General features: G+C 42.9%; 1 protein-coding gene across 2 annotated transcripts in view; it reads left to right on the forward strand.

Moving 5' to 3' along the window:
• LOC137867029 (tetratricopeptide repeat protein 28-like) overlaps positions 1–23,813 on the forward strand; it is a 111,480-nt gene that overhangs the window by 44,319 nt on the left and 43,348 nt on the right. For both annotated transcript variants that reach the window (XM_068703417.1, XM_068703418.1), the window contains exons 2-4: positions 2,423–2,570; positions 7,175–7,447; positions 8,366–8,496. In XM_068703417.1, coding sequence (XP_068559518.1) covers positions 2,423–2,570; positions 7,175–7,447; positions 8,366–8,496 — 552 coding nt within the window. The remainder of the gene's footprint in view (positions 1–2,422; positions 2,571–7,174; positions 7,448–8,365; positions 8,497–23,813) is intronic.

The raw sequence follows: 23,813 nt of genomic DNA on the forward strand, positions 1-23,813 counted from the left end.
CTCTTTTCCTGTAATGCTCTCTCTTTCTCTCTCTCTCCCCCTCTACTCTCTCTATCTCCCTCTGTCTGTGCTAATCACTGTAGCAGCAGCTCTAAGCAGATGCTGCTGTGTTTTAGAAAATATCCTGTCATGCGTGAATTAAGAAAATGTTGTCTCCCATAATGCCTTATGCCAATAGCATAGCCAACCTCTTGGTGTTATATTTCTAGCTGTGTCCTCTTATGCATGATTTGGTGTTCCCTACCCTAGTATTCCGTTACTGTAATGCAAATTCAAGTGAGCCCTCTGTTTTATGAGCATCACTGGTTGAATGTACTTGTTGGATTATGCAAAGGCTGAGGTTATATTGTGTGTGTTTGTGTAGCTATGATGTGTTTTGAGGGCAGAATAATGACGGAATCAATGTGCCGTCCAGCATTGTAGAATTTAATTTTTTCTTCCATTTTTGCCATGGCTCTTTCGTTTATGCATTCATTCTTGTGCTTGTGTTTGCATTATTTTAATGCATGCTGCACGGTCTAGTCTTTCAGCCGTATGTAGGACAGCATTGGGTAAAGTAAAAGGATTAAAGAAGTTGGCAATTTTTTTTAGAGCGAGTCTTATTTTATTCATCTTTTTTCTCGCTCTCTTTCCCTGGTCGTCTCAGGCCGGGCATGCCGCTTAAGAGAAAGAAAGAAAGACCTCTGGGTGAGCCGTCATATAGTAGGCTAAATCTAATCAAAGGAAGAAGTGCTTTTAAATGTCTTTTGTTCCCCCGGGCGAAGCGTTTGTGGGCCTCCCTACTCTCGCCAATGCGTTCTGCCCAAACTCCACCGCCACTAGATGCAATTAATATTGAGCGGATACCCTGGCCTGCACTCCCCTCTTATAATAACAGTGTTAGAACAAAGGTTAATGCTTTGAATCTAATCTCTGTCCTCGTCATTTTCAATGAAGTTGTGATGCATGCGAAGGGAGGTAGAGATGTTGAGGGGGGCAGCAGGTCTGGAGAGAGATTGGTAGTCAGTGGGGGGGCTTCGGACGGAAGCAAAATTAATTACTGGTCTCTATAAATTTGATGTCATGTCTCATTTTCTCTAATCCTCCCCGCCTTTTTTTTGCTGCCTAGCGGTGCTAACAGAGAAGCTTGGGAAGACTAATGAAAAGGCCTCTTAGATGCTAATGGAAAATTAGCCCTGGTGTCACTTTTGGAGGCTGTGAGTGGAGTGACTGCTCAGTGAGGAGGTGACCAGACGGCAGCTTGGACTTCCAAGCAAAAACACATGAAACACCAGAGAAGACAGTTTCAATTTTAGACATATTCTTGTTTCTTAGCCTCACACATTGCTTGTCCCTCATTTCCCCCATGCTTTGCTGCTATAATGATTCATTTCTGATGTCTATTCTGAGACAGTTTGCTTTCTCTTCAGGGGGATTTAGTGGTTTGGATCGTGAATAATGAGCTGGATCTAGTTCCATCTCTCTTTGCTGCTGTTGTTAGACTGGACCAGAGTCAGTTTTAACAACTCGCTAGGATTATTTTCTGATCAGGCCTCAAACACAAACATTCTGAGTCACAAACTTGCTTGGATAACACATCTCTTTTCTCTGGTTAGTCCAAACAGACAACGTGAAGGAAAAAAAACCTCACACTTATTGATGGAGCTTTGGATCCCAGAGACGGCGTCTGTTTTAGTTTTTCAATCTGAAGAATGTTCCAAAACATTTTAGTCTCTCACGGAAAGATACAGTATGTCAGCAGTCGCATGCAGTTTATATCTCAGTGGGGCTGAATTATTATACTCCACAACAATGTGACTTTCTCAGCTCTGTGGATAACAGACTGGATGACAAATGCAGTTAATTTCTGTCTGCTTGAAGAGCGATTCTCATATCCAAAACATGACACATCTGATGTGAAAATATGGCAAAAACAGACTCCGGACAGTTGTGTTATTATTTTACAACTGAGCCCCGACAAATGGAATGCACAATCTGAAGTATTTATGGGTGTTCTTTTATTGAGCTACACACCGTCTTGAGTAAGTAGCTCTCTCTCATTCTCCTTTTTCTTTTACTCTCGACTTTTTTTTCTAACACAGCCCAAGAGAAATGCCACTCCCCTACTTGTGTGCACTTCAGTCCCACAGCAAGCAGAATACAAAATATTGAAGAGGAAAAACAATAGTTGCTCCTGAGAAGGCAGCCAGCCAGTGTAACATGTGCATTTATGTAAAACTTATAATCCAATTAACAAGTACAAATACCCCAGTGATCACTTTATTATGGGAATACAGAGAGAGGTGCCATGTTCAGAAAACTGCTCATGTGGAAAAATTGCAAATGGCGTGAAATGAGTGTGTCTGGTAATGTGTTTGTATAAAGCCTCATGCTGTGTCACGAGACTGGATCCCTGATGATTCTTACCTCTCTTCTTCTACAGGCATACTTCCGACAGGGTGTTGCCCTTCAGTACCTTGGCCGCCATGCCGACGCACTGGCCGCCTTCGCCTCTGGGCTGGCCCAGGACCCCAAGAGCCTACAGCTACTGGTGGGCATGGTAGAAGCCGCCATGAAGTCTCCGTTACGAGGTAAGACATTTAGTAGCTGAATATGTTTGTATGTGTGTGTAGACGGCGTGTTCATGTGTCTGGGTGTCACTGTCTGTATGCTTCACCACCTCCACATGTTTAGTCCCCCAACAGCTGTCTTTGAAATAATCCTCACACTCAGTCAGTCAATAAGCGTGTTGGGGTGACTTTACCTGTCAGTTTTTTTTACCCATGCGGCAGGCAGGCCATCTGTCTATCTGTCTGTCTTTCTGTCTTTGCGACTGACTGCTGGTGTCAAGTACTTACCTCTGGACTGTGAGGCTTGACGCCTGCAGCCTCAGCATATCTTATTGTCAGACAGGCTGATCACACACACAGATAGCCCGTTATCTTAATGAGCATCCAACACTAATGCCATTGTCTGTGTCTGCTAATGTGTAAGCCTTTTTCCTAAAGCTGAGTGGATTCATAAGTAGCGCATTCAAGCCAAGATTGTTACTAAATGTGCTCTTTCTGTTATGAGTTATTATCTGTTGTATCAGCCAACTGCAGTGATCTGATTGTCCATGAGTAATCACTGTGGGCCAGCCTAATGAGCCTCAAAACAAACCTGGCAACAATTTTACCTAAGATGACCACTGCAGAGGATTTAAGATCCTTCAGATCTGTATGGCAGCGACTGCCAAAATAGACTGAGTCATCCTGCAGTCTTGCTTTGTCATCCTCTTTTCAAAGTGTTCTGATAACTGCGCCTGTGAAAAAATGTGGCCTTGTTTTATAATCCAAAATGTACTGAACTGTACAATGAGATCAGCAGCTCTGAAGGGCTTTGTTCAGTGAGGAATCAGTTTTTCTTTGATTGAATACAGTGCTCCTCTGGATATTTGTGTGCAAATGCAGAAGAAAAAAAAATATCACTAAGAGAATAAAGAATGGAGAGCCCATCTGAGCAACACTGAGTGTATAAGCCTCTCACTGGAGCCAAAACAAGAAAAGGTTTTGGGTGCTAGCCCAGACCTGAGCATCATCAACCAGAATGGGTTCTCTCTGTAGGGGAAGAGCAACATTTAGCCCAAGCCATTTAATCTCTTAATTGTTTACCCTATTTCCCACGGTGCCAGGCAACCAGCGGAGGACCTAATCCAAGGTGTGTTGAGGAGAGGTAGCTAGGTCAAAGGATTAAGAGCAATGATGATCCTCTCAGAGGGGCTCCTGGCACCGAGGGACGATAATCAATGTTACGCCAGCAAACAGGGAGGATAATCAGTGTTACTCAGCCTAAGTCCCCTGATAAGTGAAAGGTAGGCGAGCGTTGCTTTCTTTCCTTCAAGGAGGAAGAGTGCCACGTTTCTGCCAATCGTTGTTTGTCGACCACGTACAGTAGCACAGTTATCCCAGGGTACAGCTTGTTGATTACCTCACCCACCTATTTAATTGGAGCTGAGCAACGCTGCAGCTTTTAGAAAGTTTTCCTCAACACCTTGAAGGAACAACAAGACCCATATTAATGAAATCATTGTACTCAGCTGATTTTCCACCTTCTTGTTTTGGGTTGTAACAACGTTGTAATTACACTATTAATCCATTTGTAATTACACTTTAATCTCTTATAGCAGTTCTGCAAACACCACATTATTCCCTTCTGTTTATAAACTCAATGTTGCTGCCATGTTGCAAAGACAGAGCTGATTGTATCTAGCTGTGATTGCAGTGTTCACTTATCTTAGTCATTTATCTAACCACAGACATTTTGGCACACTGTGATGTTTACAGTCCCCCCAAAAGCACCTTTATGTTTATTTTCTGCCACAGAGCAAAGAGATCCATCCGAAGACATCCATATCAAATAAGCAAATAAATAAATCAGGATAGAGGAAGACAAATAATGAACCTCAGAGAACGATATCAAGGCATATGTCTTCAAGGACACAGTGTGTAGTGAATTCATCAAAGCTTTCTTTTCTTTCTGCAGTACATGTATAATGCTCCAATTCTTAGTGTCATATACAATTCAACCCTCTCTCCCTGACACACACACTCCCACTCCTCCGTGCATAGATCAAGGTTTCCTCTCATTATTCCAGAGTCAAGCAACTGTTGTGCTCTCATGTGATTCATACTGTACTTCCCCACAACAAAAGGCTCTCACACAAGTGAAAACTGGTGCAATCTCACCACCCTCTTCTTACTGTCTCTACCCGTCTGCCACTTCCGATCATCCCGGCAGCAATTCACAATTCACAGTAATAGCATTGTCCATCTGTATCATTGAACGAGCTGTGGGAAATCAGCTTCTCACAGTTTTAAGTATTAGTAGCTGTGTTTGATAATGTATGTAATCACATGAGTAATACTTTACTCCAATAGCCGTTAATTATCGGATTGTTTTCCACATATGCCAACTAAAAAGGTTTTTTTCACAGAAAGATCCCTCCAGATAAACCATAGAAGAGATGGTTTGTTTCACAGCGTGGCAGCTATTGATCCAGGCTGGATCATTTGCCATTTAAAACATTGTCCTTAAACTGGAGGATTTGGTGGCATGTGTTCATTAGCATCTGTCCTGTTGAGGAACCATAGAGCAAAGTGCTTTTGATTTTCAAATAGCACAAGCACAGAGGGGCTGCCCTGACATCTGACCTCCTTGGTAACAACAAGCAAGAGGAGAATTTTTCGACAGATCAATAAATTACCACATCATCACTTAAAGGATAAGGGTTTTATTCTATATTTCTCTTGTCAACAAATCCAATGAAAAATCCCAAACCTACATTGAATTAATCTTACTATTAAGAAAGTCTGTGTAGTCAAAGCCTAATATAGTTTGTGCCATAAAGCCCCAAAGTCCAAAACTATTAAGTGTTTTAAATGTTAGATAAAGATAATTATAAAGCCCAATGTTTATATAGGCCGTATGTATTTGTGACTTGTTTTTAAGAGTACATCTTCAGTAGGAACCAATGGACATCAGAAAGATAGACACTTTACTGAAATACAGGAGGGAGAGTGCATGGCATATGTTTTTATTCACATGAGATGTTAGGCTGAGTAACTATTTGGTACATTGCATATATGTATTTCTGTCCAATGCATACTGTCATTACAGCAAGGTGTGGCCCTGGCTGCAAATGCACCCTTTAAAAGCCTCTCTTACAGATCCAGACAAAAGGGGAGAAAGATGAGGGCGAAATTACTCTCTGTTATGACTTTCTGTTGGCTGTGTGCATATCAATGAAGTAGAGGTTGTAATTCTTGCTTCATATCTTGATACAAGCCTCAGTAAACACTTTAGCTTTAGCATTTGACTTTGTGTGTGTGTGTGTGTGTGTGTGTGTGTGTGCCTGCCTGTGAAACGCACGCTGATGTTGTCATAACTACCTGTTTATGAATGCAGCAGCCATGACACCTTTTTAAAAAGGATTCTCTCTGTGTTTGATTTATGACTCAGCTCTCGATGTCACTCTGAAGGCAATTACAAGCTATGAATGGATATAATATGCACACAGTGACTCCTTAAGCACGACATTCTGCCAACTGCTGGAACAGAAACTATGCTCTTGAAAGAGCATCATCAGTTATGCTTTTGAGTGCTTGTGTGGGGAAGCATCTCATATTGTGTGTGTGCGCACGTTTGTGTGTGTCTAGGTGAATTAGCCTCAGTGTGTTCCCAAGAACTATTGTGACTATTCACTTGTGCCTAAATGAATGTCAAACAAATGTAAGATACGGTTTCTGAAAGCTTGTTGGAGACTACACACGCAGCCACACATAGCCAGTTTGTACAGGCACAGAAACACCATGCATGCAGTCTTCTGTAAAGCACTTTGACCTAATTAGTAGCAATCCTGTTCAAAATATTTGCAGATACAGGGTCATGAGAATTAAGCATCCCCAAGACACACTCCTATACATGATGCAAATACACACACACGCACACGCACACACACTTGGGCGTGCCTCCCTTGCCCCCCTTCATGTTGTTCGATGTTGGTGTCTGCCAGAGGGCTTTGTAATCTGGAGGGGCTGTGGATCCCGAATCCCGTGCGACCCCCCATTGATTTATGTCATTGTGTGCATTTTCAGCCTCTTCAAAGGTCACCTTGTGTGTCTCCTTTGCTCTGCATCCCTCTGTTGCTGCTACTGTTGTGCATTAGCTGCATTAGTTTCCCCATCACTCTTTAAACTCTATCTGAAACCCCTCTCAGCCCTCTGTATTCTTCTCAAACAACGATATCAACTGACACGAAGAGAAGGCAGGAATGTAATTTTGCTTTGTCGTTTGTAAAGACAGTTGCCCACAATGCTCTAAACTGCTGTTGAAAATTGCCTGAGATTACCCCAGTCAGAGTGGAGGGAACAGGAAAAATGGCTCATATGTTGATTTATTGTCAAATTGTCAGCGAAAGCCATCACTCAGCCAAGCTACAGGCTGTCCAGGCGGACAAAACACAACCACTACTGGAGAAAAGTAGAATCTGAATTCAGACAGCAGTCATGTTTGTCAGAGTTGATAAACGTGGAACACAATTACTGCAATCAACGTCGCATATTGTTGTCAGTCACCATGTCAGCGCAATGTTCTTTTTTGGCATATTTTGGAGCCTGTTTCTAATCTCTGTCTTATTCATGTCCTTCCTGCACAGAGTCTCTCGAGCCCACCTATCAGCAGCTGCAAAAGATGAAGCTGGACAAAAGTCCCTTTGTGGTGGTGTCTGTGATTGGCCAGGAGCTGCTGACCGCAAGCCACCACACAGCCTCTGTTGTGGTGCTGGAAGCCGCTTTGAAGATCGGCACATGCAGCCTCAAGCTACGTGGCTCCGTTTTCTCGGCCCTCAGCAGCGCCCACTGGTCCCTGGGCAACACCGAGAAGAGCACTGGCTACATGCAGCAGGACTTGGAGGTGGCCAAGACCTTAGGTAAGATGCCTGAACTGGGAGAGAAGGAATAATAAGGTAGATTAGGACTTCAAATGACAATTCATTTCCTTATCGATTAGCCTGTTGATTATTTTTTTGTACTAATAGTTTAGTCTTAGAAATGTCTGAAAGTGCAGAACACAACCTTCCAGAGCTTGAAGATGAAGAAATTATGTAAACGACCAATAAATTATTAAAACTGTTGCCAATTAAATTTAGCCAGTGATGCACAAAATTTGGATGGATTGGCATGAAATTTTCTTCAGACATTTATGTTCCCCAGAGGATGAACCCTAATGTCGTGCAAGAAATTGGCAGGAATGAATACATTTATTTGTCAAAAATAGATGTCCCTAACAACAAGTATGAATATGCTGTGTGGGTGTTAATATAGGTGGAGGCGGGAGGGTTTGAGAGAAAGGCAGTTAAGGAAAGAAAAAAAACTTGTGATGTAGGAAAAAAAAAGTGAAAACAGAGAGTAGCACAGACTGGCTCCACTCTTTTCACCCCCACACAGTTTGACACATGACTGGGTAGAGCAGCTGGAGATAAGGAGCTGTGGTTCTCAGGTGGAGCACAGAGACTTGCGCTTTACTTTGGCCCCGTCTGTGGGGCCTCTCTGTCAGGCAGAAATAATAAGGCTTTCCCCTCTCACCCTCTGGAGCATTGAGATCAACACTACCAGCTGTCAGGGAAGCCGCTCTACTGTGGAGAACCTATAACGGCCACTTTCCCTTTTAAGGGTGCAGTGGCATGTCAGAGGCATAGATGCGGTTCATCGCATCGCTGTTCAACAGTGGCGTTTGGATGATGTGAAATAAACACCAGTTGCTTTATAATCACTGTACTGTAAATATGCTTTGTTAGCTCTTCTCGTTTCTCTTCTCTTCTCATCTCTTTTTTTTTTTTCCTCTTCAGGTGACCAAACAGGGGAATGCCGGGCTCATGGAAATTTGGGCTCGGCATTCTTCTCCAAGGGGAACTACAGAGAAGCGCTGACCAACCATCGCAACCAGCTGGTTCTGGCCATGAAGCTAAAGGACAGAGAGGTAAGAAGCTACCTGAAAGCAGTTACAGCAGTCTTTAAATGGATAGAGCAGGCAAACTGTCATTGCAGAGGACAATGAATTGAGGTTAAAAAGTATTTATTTCCCTGAGTCTCTTATCATTTTGTAGGTCTGGGATTGTGCTGTGCCCAGCATTTCTCTGTTCTGGCTTTTTAGAGGGTATCTCAAGGAGGAGTCTGAAGGACACAGAGATGCTGCTGCTCTTCGTCTATTTAAAAACATGCGTGTCAAGTTGGTGCGGAGAACAGATGAAGGTGATCGGGAGGAGAGAGAGGGAGGCAGTTGTAGGAAAGGCCAACAGGACAGCCTTAGCAGCTGGTTCACCTTATTATCAATGCAAACCATTTATGCAGATATTATGCAGATGTTTATCTGGTCCATGTAGCAGTAAATCTGCTGCTTTGTAACGTACGGCTGTTTTGGAATGTAATTTACACAGATTAAGTTGTTTTGAATATGGGGCAGAGAGAGTGGGAGGGAAATGAGAAAATATAGGAGAGGGAGGAAAATTTGACAGACTGATATACTTTTCCTTACCGTTTGGTGCCCTCTTTCTTTCTCACTCGGTCACATGCTTCTCTCTCTCTCTGGCCAACCAGGTCATGGGGGGGGGGGCGCGGGCGCTTGTTCCAACACAATTCCCGTCACACAAGGAGAAGAATGGCCTCCATTTCCCCTTCATACCTTATCCTCCCCACCAGGCCGGCAGGCCTGCTTGTTTGTGTTCCCTGATATCAGGAGACATTTAAACAGTCTAGTCAAATGCAACACAATGCACCAGGATGAAACTTGCAGTTGAAGAATGAGGCCAGGAGTCCCCTTGACATCTCTCCTTCCCACAGTTTGAGGATATGTGCGAGCAGACATATAATTATGAGTTTACAGACACCAGTGCCAAAAAACGTCTGTCATATAATGAGATTAGAGATAGAGATGGGTGAGAGACATAGAGGACGCATGCCAGGTCCTTAGTGTCTGCTGTGAGGATTTGACTGCTCTGCACACGGTTGGCTGGAGCAGTAATTGGCCGGCCAAATGTCTGATTAAATGTTTTAACTTGTTATTGTATGCGTGCAAGTGTGTATGTGCCCACTACCATATCCAATGTACAGACTAGTATGAGTCTGCTCTTAATGATTTTAAAGCCTGAGCAGTACGGTATCAGTATATCAGTATCAAGGTGCTGTAATCTATAGTGGACCACACTTTCAGACAGTGAAAACATGTGAGCAGTATGTGTGCATACTGCTCACATGTTGCTTCTTGGAGGAAAACATTACCCAAACTGCACCCCCACGCTTGCACACAAATGGCAATGTGTGCCAGAGTGTCCTGGGGCCCAGTGGAGGTCATTGAACACCTTTTAATAGTTGCATCATATACTGTACAAAACGTCCTGATTGGCCCTGCATTGGCCCCCACCCCCTTCTTGTTCCTCTGAAGGCCCCCTAATCAGAGTCATATGTGTGTAACACCACCTGGTCTCCCTCAGAACACACTGGAGCCTGGCGGATAGCTCATTACGGCCGGCCTGATGTTTTTGTTTCTGATGTGGACGTTTTATCTGGCCTTTCTGAAGCTGAGGTCACTTCCTAGAGGCTGGGGACAGGATGTTGATTCTGACTGGATTTCCAGTGTGCGGCCTAAAGTCTAGGAGTGTGGAGAGGAGAGAGACTTGAAGAAGTGGCATCGATTCCAATCCTCAGTGATAAAGGAATATGTGCCATATGTGAATTGTAACAAGTTTAATGAGAGTGCATTGCAGTCACAGAGAATTTCCTAGAGACTTAAATGAAATCATATACACAGTTGATGTTTGATGTGATAAAAGGACCTGGTGGACCATGTGTCTTTGATATGATGTGGGATGTGGGTTTTGATTCTGTTCAGCTTCAGGTTTTGATTGTGTGGGCAAAAAGCTTGGAAGATGACAGACACATTTAAATTAACTCTTTGAACTTGTTACAGTTTTGTGTGTGTGTGTGTGTGTGTGTGTGTGTGTGTGTGTGTGTGTGCGCAACCAACCCTAGTAAGCTCTTGTCATTTATGGCTGTTGATAGATCCACCTTTAAAGGAAAATCTGATTTATTGCAACACTTTTTTTTTTTTTTGGCCATCGTTCCTGTCGGTTATAGATAATGAGATTGTGAGATATCTGGGCATGTGGGGGAATATCACTGAAAGAGGAAATGAAAGTTAATGGTAAAATTACCCAAACTGTCAGTGGTAAACATCCAACATTACCAACATTTCTGGTGCACTCACTTTCAGGTTTAGATAATCCAACTAAACTGTTTGCTTGTTTACAACCTAATCAATTCACTGGCTGTGTTTCTTGTCACAGTGGACTTTGTTGTAGTGTTGTTGCTATGATCCCAGATCTTAGCTAATACATATACTGTATGTGTGCAATGTTATCATAATCTATACAAATTATGTCCAAAAGTGTAATAAGTAGTAAATGGACTGCATTTATATCATGCTTTTTTAGTCTTAGAGACTCTCAAAGTGTTTTGAAACACAAGTCAGAGTTCACCCATTCGCTCACACATTCATACACTGGTGGTTGAGGCTAACATACTAGATGCCACCTGCTCAACAGGAGCTATAATCATTCACACAAACACCTACACATCTATGGTATGTAGACTGCAGGTGCCAGGGACTGATTATATACTGGAATTATTAATTGAGGAATTATCACCTAATCCCTTAAAGATAGTAATATGATATATTGTTTGTCACTAAACAACATTTACCTTTTGTGTATGTATACTAATACTTAAACTGATACTACCACCAATACTAGTGGTGTACCTCAAAGCCCTGGTTTAAAAACAAGACTACTACAGGCTGAACAGTGGCCTGTGTGTGATGAAGAAGCAGAAACAGATTCCAGATGAGTGTCCTCTATAAATCAAGTACAGTACCTGGGTCCTGTTGTATCAGTAAAGGAGCTATGCATGGGATATCATTTCTTCTTCTAATTCCCAGGGAAGAAAACCTTTGTTGTGGCTCTATACAGCACAACGCAGCAAAATAAGGCAATTTTAGTGTTGGCTACTTACCTGTAGCTGACCAGCAGACTCTGTGCCATTAAAAAAAATCCTCCTGGATCTGACCGGAATAATTTGTAAAATCTGTATAGACGGAGAGCTGTAAAAAAAAAAAGAAGAAACCGAAAAGAAGGAAGAGTTGATTCTGGGCTCAAAGAGTGAGTGCTCTGTCATCCACAACTGGGACTGGAAGCTGCGGTCCAAACCTGTGAGGTCATAGGCTAGTGTGAAGTGTTTTTCTTTAGCTTGCTGCCTTTTGGAAACATCCTTAGCACATTTTCAGCTGTCATATATACTGCAGTTAGAACATAAACACACTGCCTAGTCTTTCTAGCTGCGTGTGTCTTTTCCAACTTTTGTTTTTGTCCCAGTTTCCACACCTGGCTTTGTCCAAGGCCTGCCAGTAACCATCTTTAACAAAGGACTCTCTGTCATTGTGAAACAAAGCTGTTAAACTCGGTCTTTCCTCTCCAAACTCCCTTTCCCGTCCCCTCCGTTTGTCTGTGACGTTTTCATCTTAAATAGTAGGTTTAACTAGAAGGAGGTAACCCCTAATTTTGGGGTGTGAGTATTTAGGAGAAACTGAGGCGGGCTTGCAGTGACGTGCTCTGTAATTATGTTTTGTGTGATGTTAAAAAGAGGCTCCGCTGCTGACTCCCCCAACCCCAAGTTGAAATGGAAATCACGATTAGGGAAAAGGAAAAAAAAATACAAACTATGTTTTTTTTTCCACAGGCTTCACAGTTCTACTCTGTCTCCTACCGCCATTCTCTTTTTAACTCTAGCTTTTTAAAAATCTATGCTCTCTCCCCCTCTCGCTCCATCTGCCGAAAGGAATTTACTCAAACTTTGCCCCTCACTCTGAAAGTGACACAGACTATTTCATCATGGGTGTTTATCTTGCTGCTAGTTTGGGGCTGTATGGATTCTGCTGGACTCTAGCTTGTATAATGAGGCGGATGGCTGAGAGATGAGCCTCTAAATAAGGGGTGAGGAAGAGGGCCAAGTGTGGGTGTTCCTCTTGTCAGGGTCCGGGTTTGTCAGCACTCTAGCAGAGGAGGGGATCATTAAGAAGTCATTAGGGTATGGACGTGTGCCTCCATCGCCTTTCTTGGGGCCCATGCTAATAGAGGATGGCAGAGGGGGGAACTTGGAACCCCTGTCTCCTTTCTTTAGCCTCCACTGCTTTGCGGATTAAGAGGGAGGATTTGGGGATGATTACAGGGGCTAATTTAGCTAAAATGCTGGGTGGGGGCACAAAGAGACCGGTGTCCACCTAAATAAAAGGCAACACTTCTCCTGTTCACTGAGTACATTTTACAGGGCAATTTAGTCTATGAGTGTACTCAGCTGTTGATATTACTTTTCTAGTAAAACCACTATGAGACATATATAGAAGTACCTGCTTCTTCACCTCCTGGTGTGCTAGACTGAGGCACAGAGCTGGCCGTTGTGCAGTGGCTCTAACAGCTTGTCCAGCCCGCTGTGCCTTAATGACACACAGGCTCTCCTCGGCCCAGTGGTTTAGAACTGCTCTACAGCAGCTTGCTTAGCCATGAATCATGAGAGATGGACGGCAGGCATCAGCCAATGGGCCGTGACCAGAACTGGGAAACAAGGATTTGTGTGTGTGTGTGTTTTAAAGGGAGCACACATCTGTGTTCCCATATTCCAATGTCCTGTATATGTGCATGTTTTTTTTTCCAAATAAATATCACCAAATTCTTCAGAAGCTTGTTGGATAGTAAAAGGTTAAAGGTTTGCTTAAACTTAGGGCAGAGCATTATGGCCAAAAACTTCAATCCTGATAGTCATTACATATCTTGATAACGATAAATATCACAATAGTACATTTTCTGGTCATTCGATAGATAATAGTCTATATAAAATAACCACATGGTAAAGCCTATTTTTGTATACTTGTGTGAGATAAATACACTATATATATATTTAAGAATACTGAGTATTTTCGCATTTTATTAAGAACTTTAGTGCAAAATTAACATAACAGTTTCAAGTTAAATGATAGAGTTCTTGCTCTTGATTTGATTGTTGCAGCACATATGCATCCGTTTAAAAACATCCACAGATATGCTTATATGTGTGCATGTGAGTAAGAGAAAGCATGTGTGAACGTCTGACTGACGCCTGTGGCTATGATTTGTACTAGTTGCAGTGTAATGGTGTATGTACTGACTTTCCATTTCCCGCAACATACCAGTGACCCAGAACATGGAGCTCTGCATGTGCATGCACAGCCTAAACAGAGGTTCATAGAAATGTATTTCCACTTTGTGTGTGTGTATGCACATGTATGCAAATGTGTGCGCGCTGTGCATTTGCTGCATTCGAGGTGACGCAGCTTTGTGTCTCCCCCAGTGGAGCATTTGGAAGGCTGTCGGTGAGATGAATGACTGCCGTAACATTGACTACTGCTCTCTGCCTCTCCGCTACCTCCTCCCTCTCTCCTTCCTCAGTGCCCAATGCTCCATTTCTCCTTCCCTCCATCCTTCCACATCACCTCCGCTTCCTTTCTTTACTTCTCTTCCATCTCACCGCTTCCCCACACCTCCTTTCCCCTTCTCTTCATCTAGTTTCTCTCCTTTCCATCTTTATTTGTCTTATCCTTTCTCCATTTTGCAGAATCTCAGACCGTGTCACCATACTGTGTGTGAGTGTTAAAGGATTCTTTGCAATCGGGGGCATCAGATTTTTTTTCCACAAAGCTGAATGCTGTTTGGACTCCTACATTTGCTGATCAAAGCGTCAATACACAAGCATCATAAGCCCTGCCACTAATGCTATTCTAACAAGACCTTAATCTAAACACAGCAGTGGCTTGCGTAGATTGAACTGCTCACAGTTGGGAAGTTGAGTAATTTGTCTAGAATATTACACCTTGTCTATCTTCTTTTCCCAAGCTGCTCCAATCAAGGGCAATACAGAGGGACAGATTAGATAACAAATAAACAGTGACATGGTCACAGGAGACTCCTTCGCTCTCTGATATGCTGCTGTGGTGCACTATATGGTTATAGATGACATACACAGTGCTCATCAGAGGGAGGAGGGAGTCCTACAGGCTCCTTGGGGTCTCTACTGTACCACAGGACACAGACAACGCCGTAGAGATTTTAATGATTATGAAAATCAAAAGTCCGATCATTAATCTTGGCAGAGGGGTTTGATGTCACACTGCGAGAGGGATAAAGACAGAATGTGCCAACTCATCTTCCCGAGATAATGGCTGACGATCAGGGACGGAGACCGATTAAAGGCGCCAGCCAGCGTAACGTTAGTTCACATGGCTTAAATTGAAATTCATTTCGTGTCAATGTAGCCAACTGAAACAGTCACACCTCCTCTTCTTCCCAGGCTTTTGAGTGGTCCCATCATAGTGCTAATTTTTTTCAACCTGCAAGTAGCCTGAAGAGGCTGGCTGATGTGTTGGCTCTCAACCTGTGTGATTAATTCATTATCTGGTCTCATCAGCGTAGTCATTATTACAGAGTTTGTGAGTCTTTTTCATGTAATTTCTGATCCCTGCCATCACAGCAATCTAGCTGTTATTCACAGGTAAAATGCATCAGAGGCTAGACCCGAGGCAGACCTCCCGGCTAAACCTGACACTCCCTCACCCTCCTCCTCCAGCCTTAGTCCTGCCCAGCCCTCATCCAGGCTGGCCAGAGAGCCATTTAAAGCTCTGGAACTGCATCCCTTTCTCCAGCCCGATCGATAGTGGAGCTGTCAGCAAGACGAATGGAGGCTTTAGGAAGTCCATTTTAATGAAGGAGAAGGAGAAGGAGAAGGGAAAGAGAGGTACTTGGAAAAGGGGGGTAGGAGGAGAGAGCGTGAGCCATTGAAGGTAGTTATGAAGGGAAGGAAGGAAAAGGGAAGGAGAAAAGGAAAAAGCAACGCTGAAAAGGAATGTGCATGTGTTTATTGAACTTGTGTGTAGATTTATGTGTGTACTGTGTAATACTGTCTCCAGTGACAAGGGTAGGGGAGGGGTGGACTGGGCTGATTTAGCTACAGTAAGACCTATTTCTAGCTCAGCAGTGTGAAATAGGTCCTTAGCTACAGCAACTTGTAAAAGCACACCCAACACAGAAACCTATATTAGTGGACTGAGGGGATTTCATCTGGCCTGCACGCCAACACCACATCAAGTCCTCTGGCTCATGAATCATGTCAGCAGCTCTGTGGTAAAAAGATATTGTGACAAGGGAGAGCTACACATCCAAGGCAACTCTCTCCACAACTGCCCTCATCCGACACACTGACTCGAATAGAAAGATTTTGTGTACATTTGCATTTAGAGGCAGAAGATGTCCTTTGGAGCAGACTTTTAACTTGGGATTCTGTTGATCTTGTAGTTTTGTTTGTTTTCAGCCTTTTTAATGGGCATTCTGAGCTGATACCCTTTACCTCACATCAGTATGCAGAAAAGGGCTGCATGTTAATTGATGATTAGGAGCTGAGGTCAGAGGTTAGGCATAGCCAGTGTTGTAGAGCAACAATCTCCTCTGGGCAATGGCCCAGCCCAACCCTGTTTTCACTCATTGGAGCAATTACTGGCCCTGATTAGTCTGTGCGGCTGTGGAAATGATTGTCGATTTATGCATATGGCCAAATAGCTACTCTAGTCAGCCAGAGCGCTACACGTCAAGAGTGCTCAGTGCCCTGATAAAACCCTGACATCCAAACAGATAAAAGACAAAACTGGTCCAGGGACCTGAAACAAAACATTGAATAAAGATGAGTGTTGTAGAAGAAGCCACATTTAATGCCATCTTGACGATTTTCTTACTACTTTCTGTCCGTCTGTTTCTAGGAGTATGTGGTGCAACTCAGTCTCACTCCAAACTTGTCAAATACCACTGCTTGGTCAGTGCCTCTCAGCGTCTGATACCGATGCATCGGAGCACCCTTTAGTGTCTGTATGGGACGCACAAGGCTTTCAGTTAACTCCAATGTAAACCTATATTTCTATTTATTTTATGGCCAGAGTAACTGCCGTAGAATAAAGAGCGAGAAAGTCCCCTTAGGCCAGGTTGGAGGGGAGGCTGGATGGGTCAAATACACACAGGAATTTCACTGTAGTAAAACATTGACTTATTATACAGTACTTTTATTACGTAGCCTCAGTTCTTTACTCACACCTGCATCAAGTGCAGATTTTTTATGTAACAAACATACTTATTTTAACTCCACCCATGTTGTTTCCTTAAGCCTAACCAAGTACTTTTGTTGCCTAAGCCTGGGGATGCACAATTAATCCAATATTAATCACGATCATGATTCGATCAAAGTAAATTAATATGATCAGCTGCGATATTGATTATATTGTTTATATTTTGTGCTCCGCTCAAAGTAAACTCTGCTGAATAGTAAATCAAGCACTTCTCTTCACTTAAACAGAGAGCAGATGGGCAAAATGGAAATACACTGAATTTAGGACAAGTCTTGTTTTGATACAAATATTACATTTTTACAAGCCTTACCTAAACCTAATCCAATACTTTTGTTGCTTAAGTAAACCTTAAAACTAAACAAACCTATGTTGGAAGTTTATTTTGAAAAGAGACTGTATGTATGTAACGAGCTGAGACTGTATGTGTCCTGTGAACACGGAAGTTTATTTTGAAAAGACATTTTGCATATAACCAGTAGAAACTGAGATGTCCAAAACTGATGCAAGAGGGGTACCTAGATTGTAATAAAGCATTGGTATTTGACGAGTTGGGAGTGAGAACGTGTTGGGTCGTAACTCTTGTTAGTGTTCTCTAATTATACTTTAAAGAAATGTATGATTTCCTTTCAGTGGCCTTGAGTTTGCATCAAGTGTGCATCATTCCTGAAATGATCTTAGAATGTATGTACAATTGGCCCTGTATCCTGATTTCTGTTATCAATACATGATATTTACATTAAAAACACAATGACAAAGGAGCTACTGTATGTTCATGATCATGGTTCAGTATCTTCTGTTCTTTGTCCTATTCTTTCTTTCTCTGAATCATGATGCATTGTAAAAACAAAATGCCCCTTCGCCTTCTTTCTCAGACCTTTTTAAAGAGTGAAATCAAAGATGGGGACCAGATTAGTCCTCACCACTTGCCCATCTGTAAAATAGAAATGAGCTTGTCCTTAGAGATAAGGTGAAACTCAGATGGTGCGGCGGAGTTTTAACCTGTGTGTGTGTGTGTGTGTGTGTGTGTGTGTGTGTGTGTGTGTGTGTGTGTGTGTGTGTGTGTGTGTGTGTGTGTGTGTGTGTGTGTGTGTGGGGGGGGGGGTTCTCCCAGGGAGAGAGAGGTCAGTGCAGTTACAAGCGTTTGATGTTTGCATTATATATAGCCGCGGCGCACACTGGGATGTAGGAGACAGCATTTTTGCAGAGTGAGGAAATGGTCTTCTGCAAGACTCCCTGACATCATGCCAAAGATGGGGATTATAGCTCCTCGGTTTGGCTCAGCTGAGGCCTCCTAACAACTCCTATACACTGAGACGCTCTCCTTCTCTTTCGCACTCCATCTCTCTCCACTCTCATCTTCAGCTTTTGTCCCGAGTTACAGCAATGTCAGCATTCTTGTCCCTGTAGCACAGTATCCAGACCTTCCCCACTCGCTCTTGGACGGGAGCCCTGTGTCTGTATGAGGAGGTGGAATGTGTCTTTGTGAAAAGCGCTCAGAGAAAGCAATAAAATGGAGAGAAAATACGAGGCCCCAAGTGAGTGAAATGAAAGTACTCCATCTTAGGAGGGGATGGCGGCCTAAGGGTTCTGCTTATACTTGACCTTGCAGCGCACACAGTTTGGTCTCTAAATAACAGTCGAGACAGACCTTAGCTGGCTACACGTCAACCTCCGAAAAAAAGCTCTTGAATGTTCTGTCTTAAATTGAGAAAGGAACCGAGTGGAATCAAGGTTGTAAAATATTCAGTAGAGGACCCAGAGGTAAAGACTGCTCTGGTATTTTATGTAGCCAGACTCAATTTCAAAAGTTAGTAGCTATTGCTGGTGCTGTCAGCTTATTTAATTGCAGTCATTGGCTTCTGGTTGTGGCAAGGTGTGGCCATCTCGGGTTGGTGCCACGCATACACACATGCAAAATTGCACACATACGCTTTACAGACTTAGTGATTATGGACAAGGGCGTACTGTAGGTTTTGGTTTCATAATAAATACAAATGCTGTGTAAACGACTGCATTATTAATGCACTTACCCAACTTAAAATCATGTTTACTTTCCTTGATCGACACCTAATACTTGACATACTACGACAAATAATGTATTTTCATCTTTACTTTAAAGAGGTCTGTGCTTTACTGTCTTTGATGCATAACTTTTTTAGAAGAATATTAACTCTAAATAAAAACTTAATTTGAAACCCCAACAACCTCCAGTTATAAGATGTAACCCAGGTTTAAAAAAGTGTGCACATAACTCACTGTTACTTATAAAGCTTATGCTGTGTGTAGATGGTAATCATTTAAAGTGTCACAATTGAAAAGTGAGTTGTACATGTACTTCCCACAATTAGTGGAAATTACGCCCTTGATTATAGAAGTGATTATATAGTTTTATAATCTTCCTGAAAAATTGCCTTAATTGGTTAATGCAGTGTTTGGTTTCAGCCTTGCTCCTACAGGCTGCACACAGCTGCTTGTGTGTATTACGTTTTCTGATGAGGAAGAAGCCGTTGTGTGCTTGTGTGTAATGAGTTGGGCATCTGTGAATATGTGCATGGGCACGTTTTTGACTTCATCACCATTCAGAGAGGCTTAGCGTGATTAGAGTAGTGTGATCCTCTGAAGAGTTAATGATGAGAGAAGCAGTAGCTCCACAGAGGCCAATCACACACCAGCCTCTGACAGCATGCAGAGGCTTATCTTGCTCTATGTATTGTGTGTGTGTGTGTGTGTGTGTGTGTGTGTGTGTGTGTGTGTGTGTGTGTGTGTGTGTGTGTGTGTGTGTGTGTGTGTGTGTGTGTGTGTATGTGTGTGTGTGTGTATGTATGTATGTATGTATGTATGTGCACCTCCATGGGTTTTAATGCGTGGGAACATGTATATGATGGGATTTCAGCTATCATTTCTCGCTTGAAAGTGTTTGTTATCATCTACCGTGAACACCATTAGAATATGCATGATGCCTTTGTCTGGATGTTTGACATTTGGGGATTTATGGACATATAGAGTAGAATTTATAATCACATAGCTTCATTATGCTCGTGTCAGACATGGATCCAGCCCAGGAGGGGCTCTTGATACCTCCGGGTCTAGTTCAGGGCAACACAGCACATTGAGGAAGGCCGATGGCGGTTTTCTCCTCCCCACACTCCGGGGGACTGACTGACAGGCTTAATGACACTGCCGGGGTTACAGCACGTCTCCAACTCATTTTCGAATGTGATTGAAGTTCGCAGTGGGTAGCTTTTCATCAGTGTTGAGCAGACAAAAGGGACCTTTTTAGTATTGTCTTTTCATGTGTGTGCAGTTTGTGTGTTTGCACATGTACGCCTGCAGTTCTGAAGAGATGCACAAGAGAAAATTCGCTTTATGGTTGTTATCCGTGCTGTGTTGGAATCTCACGTTTCCTGAGATGATGAGTTTTGTATGAGTATGTCTCCAGTGTGTACTCTGCTTGTTTATTGCATACTATGTATACACACTCAGGTACTTGCAGGCAGACATTAAACAGAGGAGACTGCACAAATAGGATTTATGTCTGGGTCAGTGTGTTATTAAACCAGGTTGCCTTTGTGTAGTACCCAACTTTACAGGAAGACTTAATATGAACAGAAGTGAAATTCAAAGAGAACATTGTCAGAGCCGTATTGGACAGGTTTAAGAGTTATACAATGTACAGGAAGGGTTATGTAAAGAGTCTAGTCTTGTATAGTCTCTCCAGTGTACTTAGCAGTGTGTCCATTGGCTGTACTGCTCAGCTAGGCTCTGGTTACAGTCCACCTTAGTCTAGGCCCGCGCCATTCGGGGCTGCAGATGTGGGATGAGTCATGTAATAGTTGTTGGTGTTGGCTCAGCTGTACTTCTAACCCCCCTCCTCCTTCTCACCCTTTTCATTTCCGCCCCTTTCTTTGCTCTGTTTTGCTTAGTTTCTCCAAACTAGGCCGCTCGTCTTTGTTAAGCAGCAGATAGGCATATGTTATGGCTTTGAAACCTGCATCCTCTCACTTAATGGCAGCTCAAAAGTGGCCTGTGATTGCTCTATCGCTCCAGTGTGAAGAGGCCAATCTAGCACAGACAGCAATCCACTTTGTTTGAAGCCACACTGGTGTTTTTGCTATCATTCTCGCTCTTGACTGGTGGAAGTAGAGTTTGATTGGTACTTATATGTCTGCTTTGAGTCAGCTGACACTCTTCAGCTTTTGCTCAGCATACAACGTTCCGCCCGCCAGGAGAACCTTCTTTTAGCTTTGGCTTGTTTAGCAGAGCCAAGTAGTCCTCCTACACTAGCAAACCTCCCTTCTTACAATGCGTCACCTAAATGCAAAATGCATTCCACAAAAATCAGGTTCTCAAATTCCAATATTGTCCCCGGAGAGCATTTTGTAAACATATTCCCCTCTCTGCTCTGTCTCTTGCTCTTCCTCCTGAACACCCCTTTTCCCTCTATGTATCTTTATCCATTAGGATGTGTTTCTCAAAAGACTTCTGATAAAGTAGCAGAGACATTTTGTTTTTGTGGGCACAGGGTGGGCTGTAGGAGCAAAAAACAGCTCTAAGCAATGTGCATCTCGGGTGGCTCAGCTGAGATGCCAACTTAATTTGTGGCTGAAGGGCTGTAACAAAAGCCATCGCCCTTCCACTCTGGCTTCCATGCTGCCAGAGCGAGAGATACAATCAGGGCCCCTGCTAGCAACTATTTACCCTCCCTGTCAATCAGAGTCCTGTGGCGTGTGCTCGCAGCTGGAGGCATCACTGGCAGGTGGCCCAGCATCTTCCAAAAAACATACCTCTAAAGCAACGATTATTTCCTGATCGTCCCTTCTTGTCTCATCCGCACCACACCCCACACTCCAACCTGGCACGCCCTTGATCCCTCATCTGCTGTCATCTTTATCTTTCTGCCTGCCCGCTTCTTGGTTGTCCATATTACCTGCAAATGAATGGCATCAGTGGAGATCTGCTGTACCGTCCTGTGAAATTTTGGCCTTAAGGAAACTAATTAGGCAATTCTGGTATAGATCCTTCTGCCTTTACACACACACACACACACACACACACACACACACACACACACACACACACACATCCATTGAAAATAGGCATACAGTTCCCCCAGGAGACAAATGTGTCTTACATGGGACATGGAAAGGAATGTTGCTGGGATTTGGTTTCCATCATACTGCACTAAGGGAGCTTACCATCCTCATGGTCTTAAATCTCTGTCACAGTGGGAGGTAGTGTGTGCACACATGTGTGCGTGTGTGAACGTGTGCATATGTGCATAATGTGTTTATGGACGTGATAATACAGCCCAGTAGTGAGATCCTCTTTTTAGTCTTTATCAGTAGGACCAGTTCTGTCTGCCTGGGGCCAAAGCGAAGTACCCAGTGGTGCTGAAAGCATGGGGTTAGTCTGGTGTAGCTTGGAGGAGCCACAGTCTATGGAGCACTGAGGTGCTTTGGAGGGACAGCCCTGTCTCTTGATCCCACCAAGGGCTGATGTTGATGCTGTGTTCTGCAGGCTTCCCAGGCCACAGTTGCCACCCTCACCAGGCTTGTAATTACATTTGGGGAATAAAAGCACAGAGAGAAGAAGGGATTTAAATGGTTTGTGTGCTGGGCTGGAGGTAGAACGAGGTCCTTTTACTCTCTCAGCTGCATGTCATTGCAGATTTATTCAACACTTCAGAGTATTATAATAAGAGTCAGTATAAAGCATTATTTAGCTGGCGATTTAACTTACAGGTGAGAGATGGAATGTTGTTTTGATTGTTTTTTTTGTAGATGTTGATGATGTATACCTTGATCTGTCATGAACATGGCTGTCTTTGAATTTACTCAGCACATATATTGTTAGACTTAAATTGTTCCTTGACATCTATTTTACTTATTTGATCACCTTCAACAAGTCTAGCCACTCAGCTCAAAACTGAAAATATTTTTTTGGCCACTTAAAGGCAGAGGAAGAAGCTGAAAATACAACCTTTGACATATTCTTAAAAAGCATTTTACATGCCAAACGTTTCACAAATATGCCTATCAACGCATACGGCTGACACAGAGCAAAATTAGCCCTCATTTGAAGTTTCTGGCTAGCTTACACATTTAAGTCCAATATTCATTGTTCTTTTATTTTGCCATGGTCACCACAAACTCCAAAGAAAAATATGTGGATCTTTAGCTGCTAGATGTTCCAGTTTCGTCGCCAGTTGCCAACTTTTTTTGTCCTAGTAGCATAATCTGACAACACCTTCGTGCTGCTGTTGAAAACAGGATTTATTGGAGACAAATTTGTGGGTTAGGCATCAACAAAAGAGGCTACAATGCTTTGCAGAGCTGCAGTGTAAGATGATAAATCTCTGAGTTTGTAACCACGAGCGACACCTTTCACATATTTGATCAAATGTTAATATAAATATCATTGAATAGTGTAGCTACAAGCATCTTGATGGCAATTGGATGCTGTGCAGTTTTAGTTTACTTCTCTTGTGTACAGTACAAAGGCTGTCATGGGTGTCTCTTAACAGAGTCAAACTGTTCATTTATCCAGTTCACTCACAGGACAATTTCTAACACATAATTAAAGCAAAGCCACAGGCCACAGAGAGACTTGAGCCTTATGGCCTGTAGCCGCTACCATTTTATTATGTTAACCAGGAATGAAACATCACCTCTGTTTCCCCTCTGTTGACCTGATTCTGACATGACAGGAGGTGCAAATAGGTCAATTTTCATTTCACCACTTCAAAACTAGACACACACACACACACACACACACACACACACACACACACACACACACTCACTCACTCACTCACTCACTCACTCACTCACTCACTCACTCACTCACTCACTCACTGCCTGTAGTGCTAGACATTTTAGACATTTCTTACAAATGAAAAGAAAGAACTGAGAAGTTGACAAAGGGACATGACACATACAGCAGATTTAGCCAATCAACACTTTACCAATTATTTCTCTTTACTCCTTTCAACATTGATCTACTTTTTATTCACAGTCATTTTATGACGCTTGCCTTTACATATCACAAAA

Source organism: Cebidichthys violaceus, unplaced genomic scaffold, assembly GCF_023349555.1.
Source record: "Cebidichthys violaceus isolate CVI_PGR_0920_01 unplaced genomic scaffold, fCebVio1.0.p SCAF_9, whole genome shotgun sequence".
Classification (NCBI taxonomy): Eukaryota; Metazoa; Chordata; class Actinopteri; order Perciformes; family Stichaeidae; genus Cebidichthys; species Cebidichthys violaceus.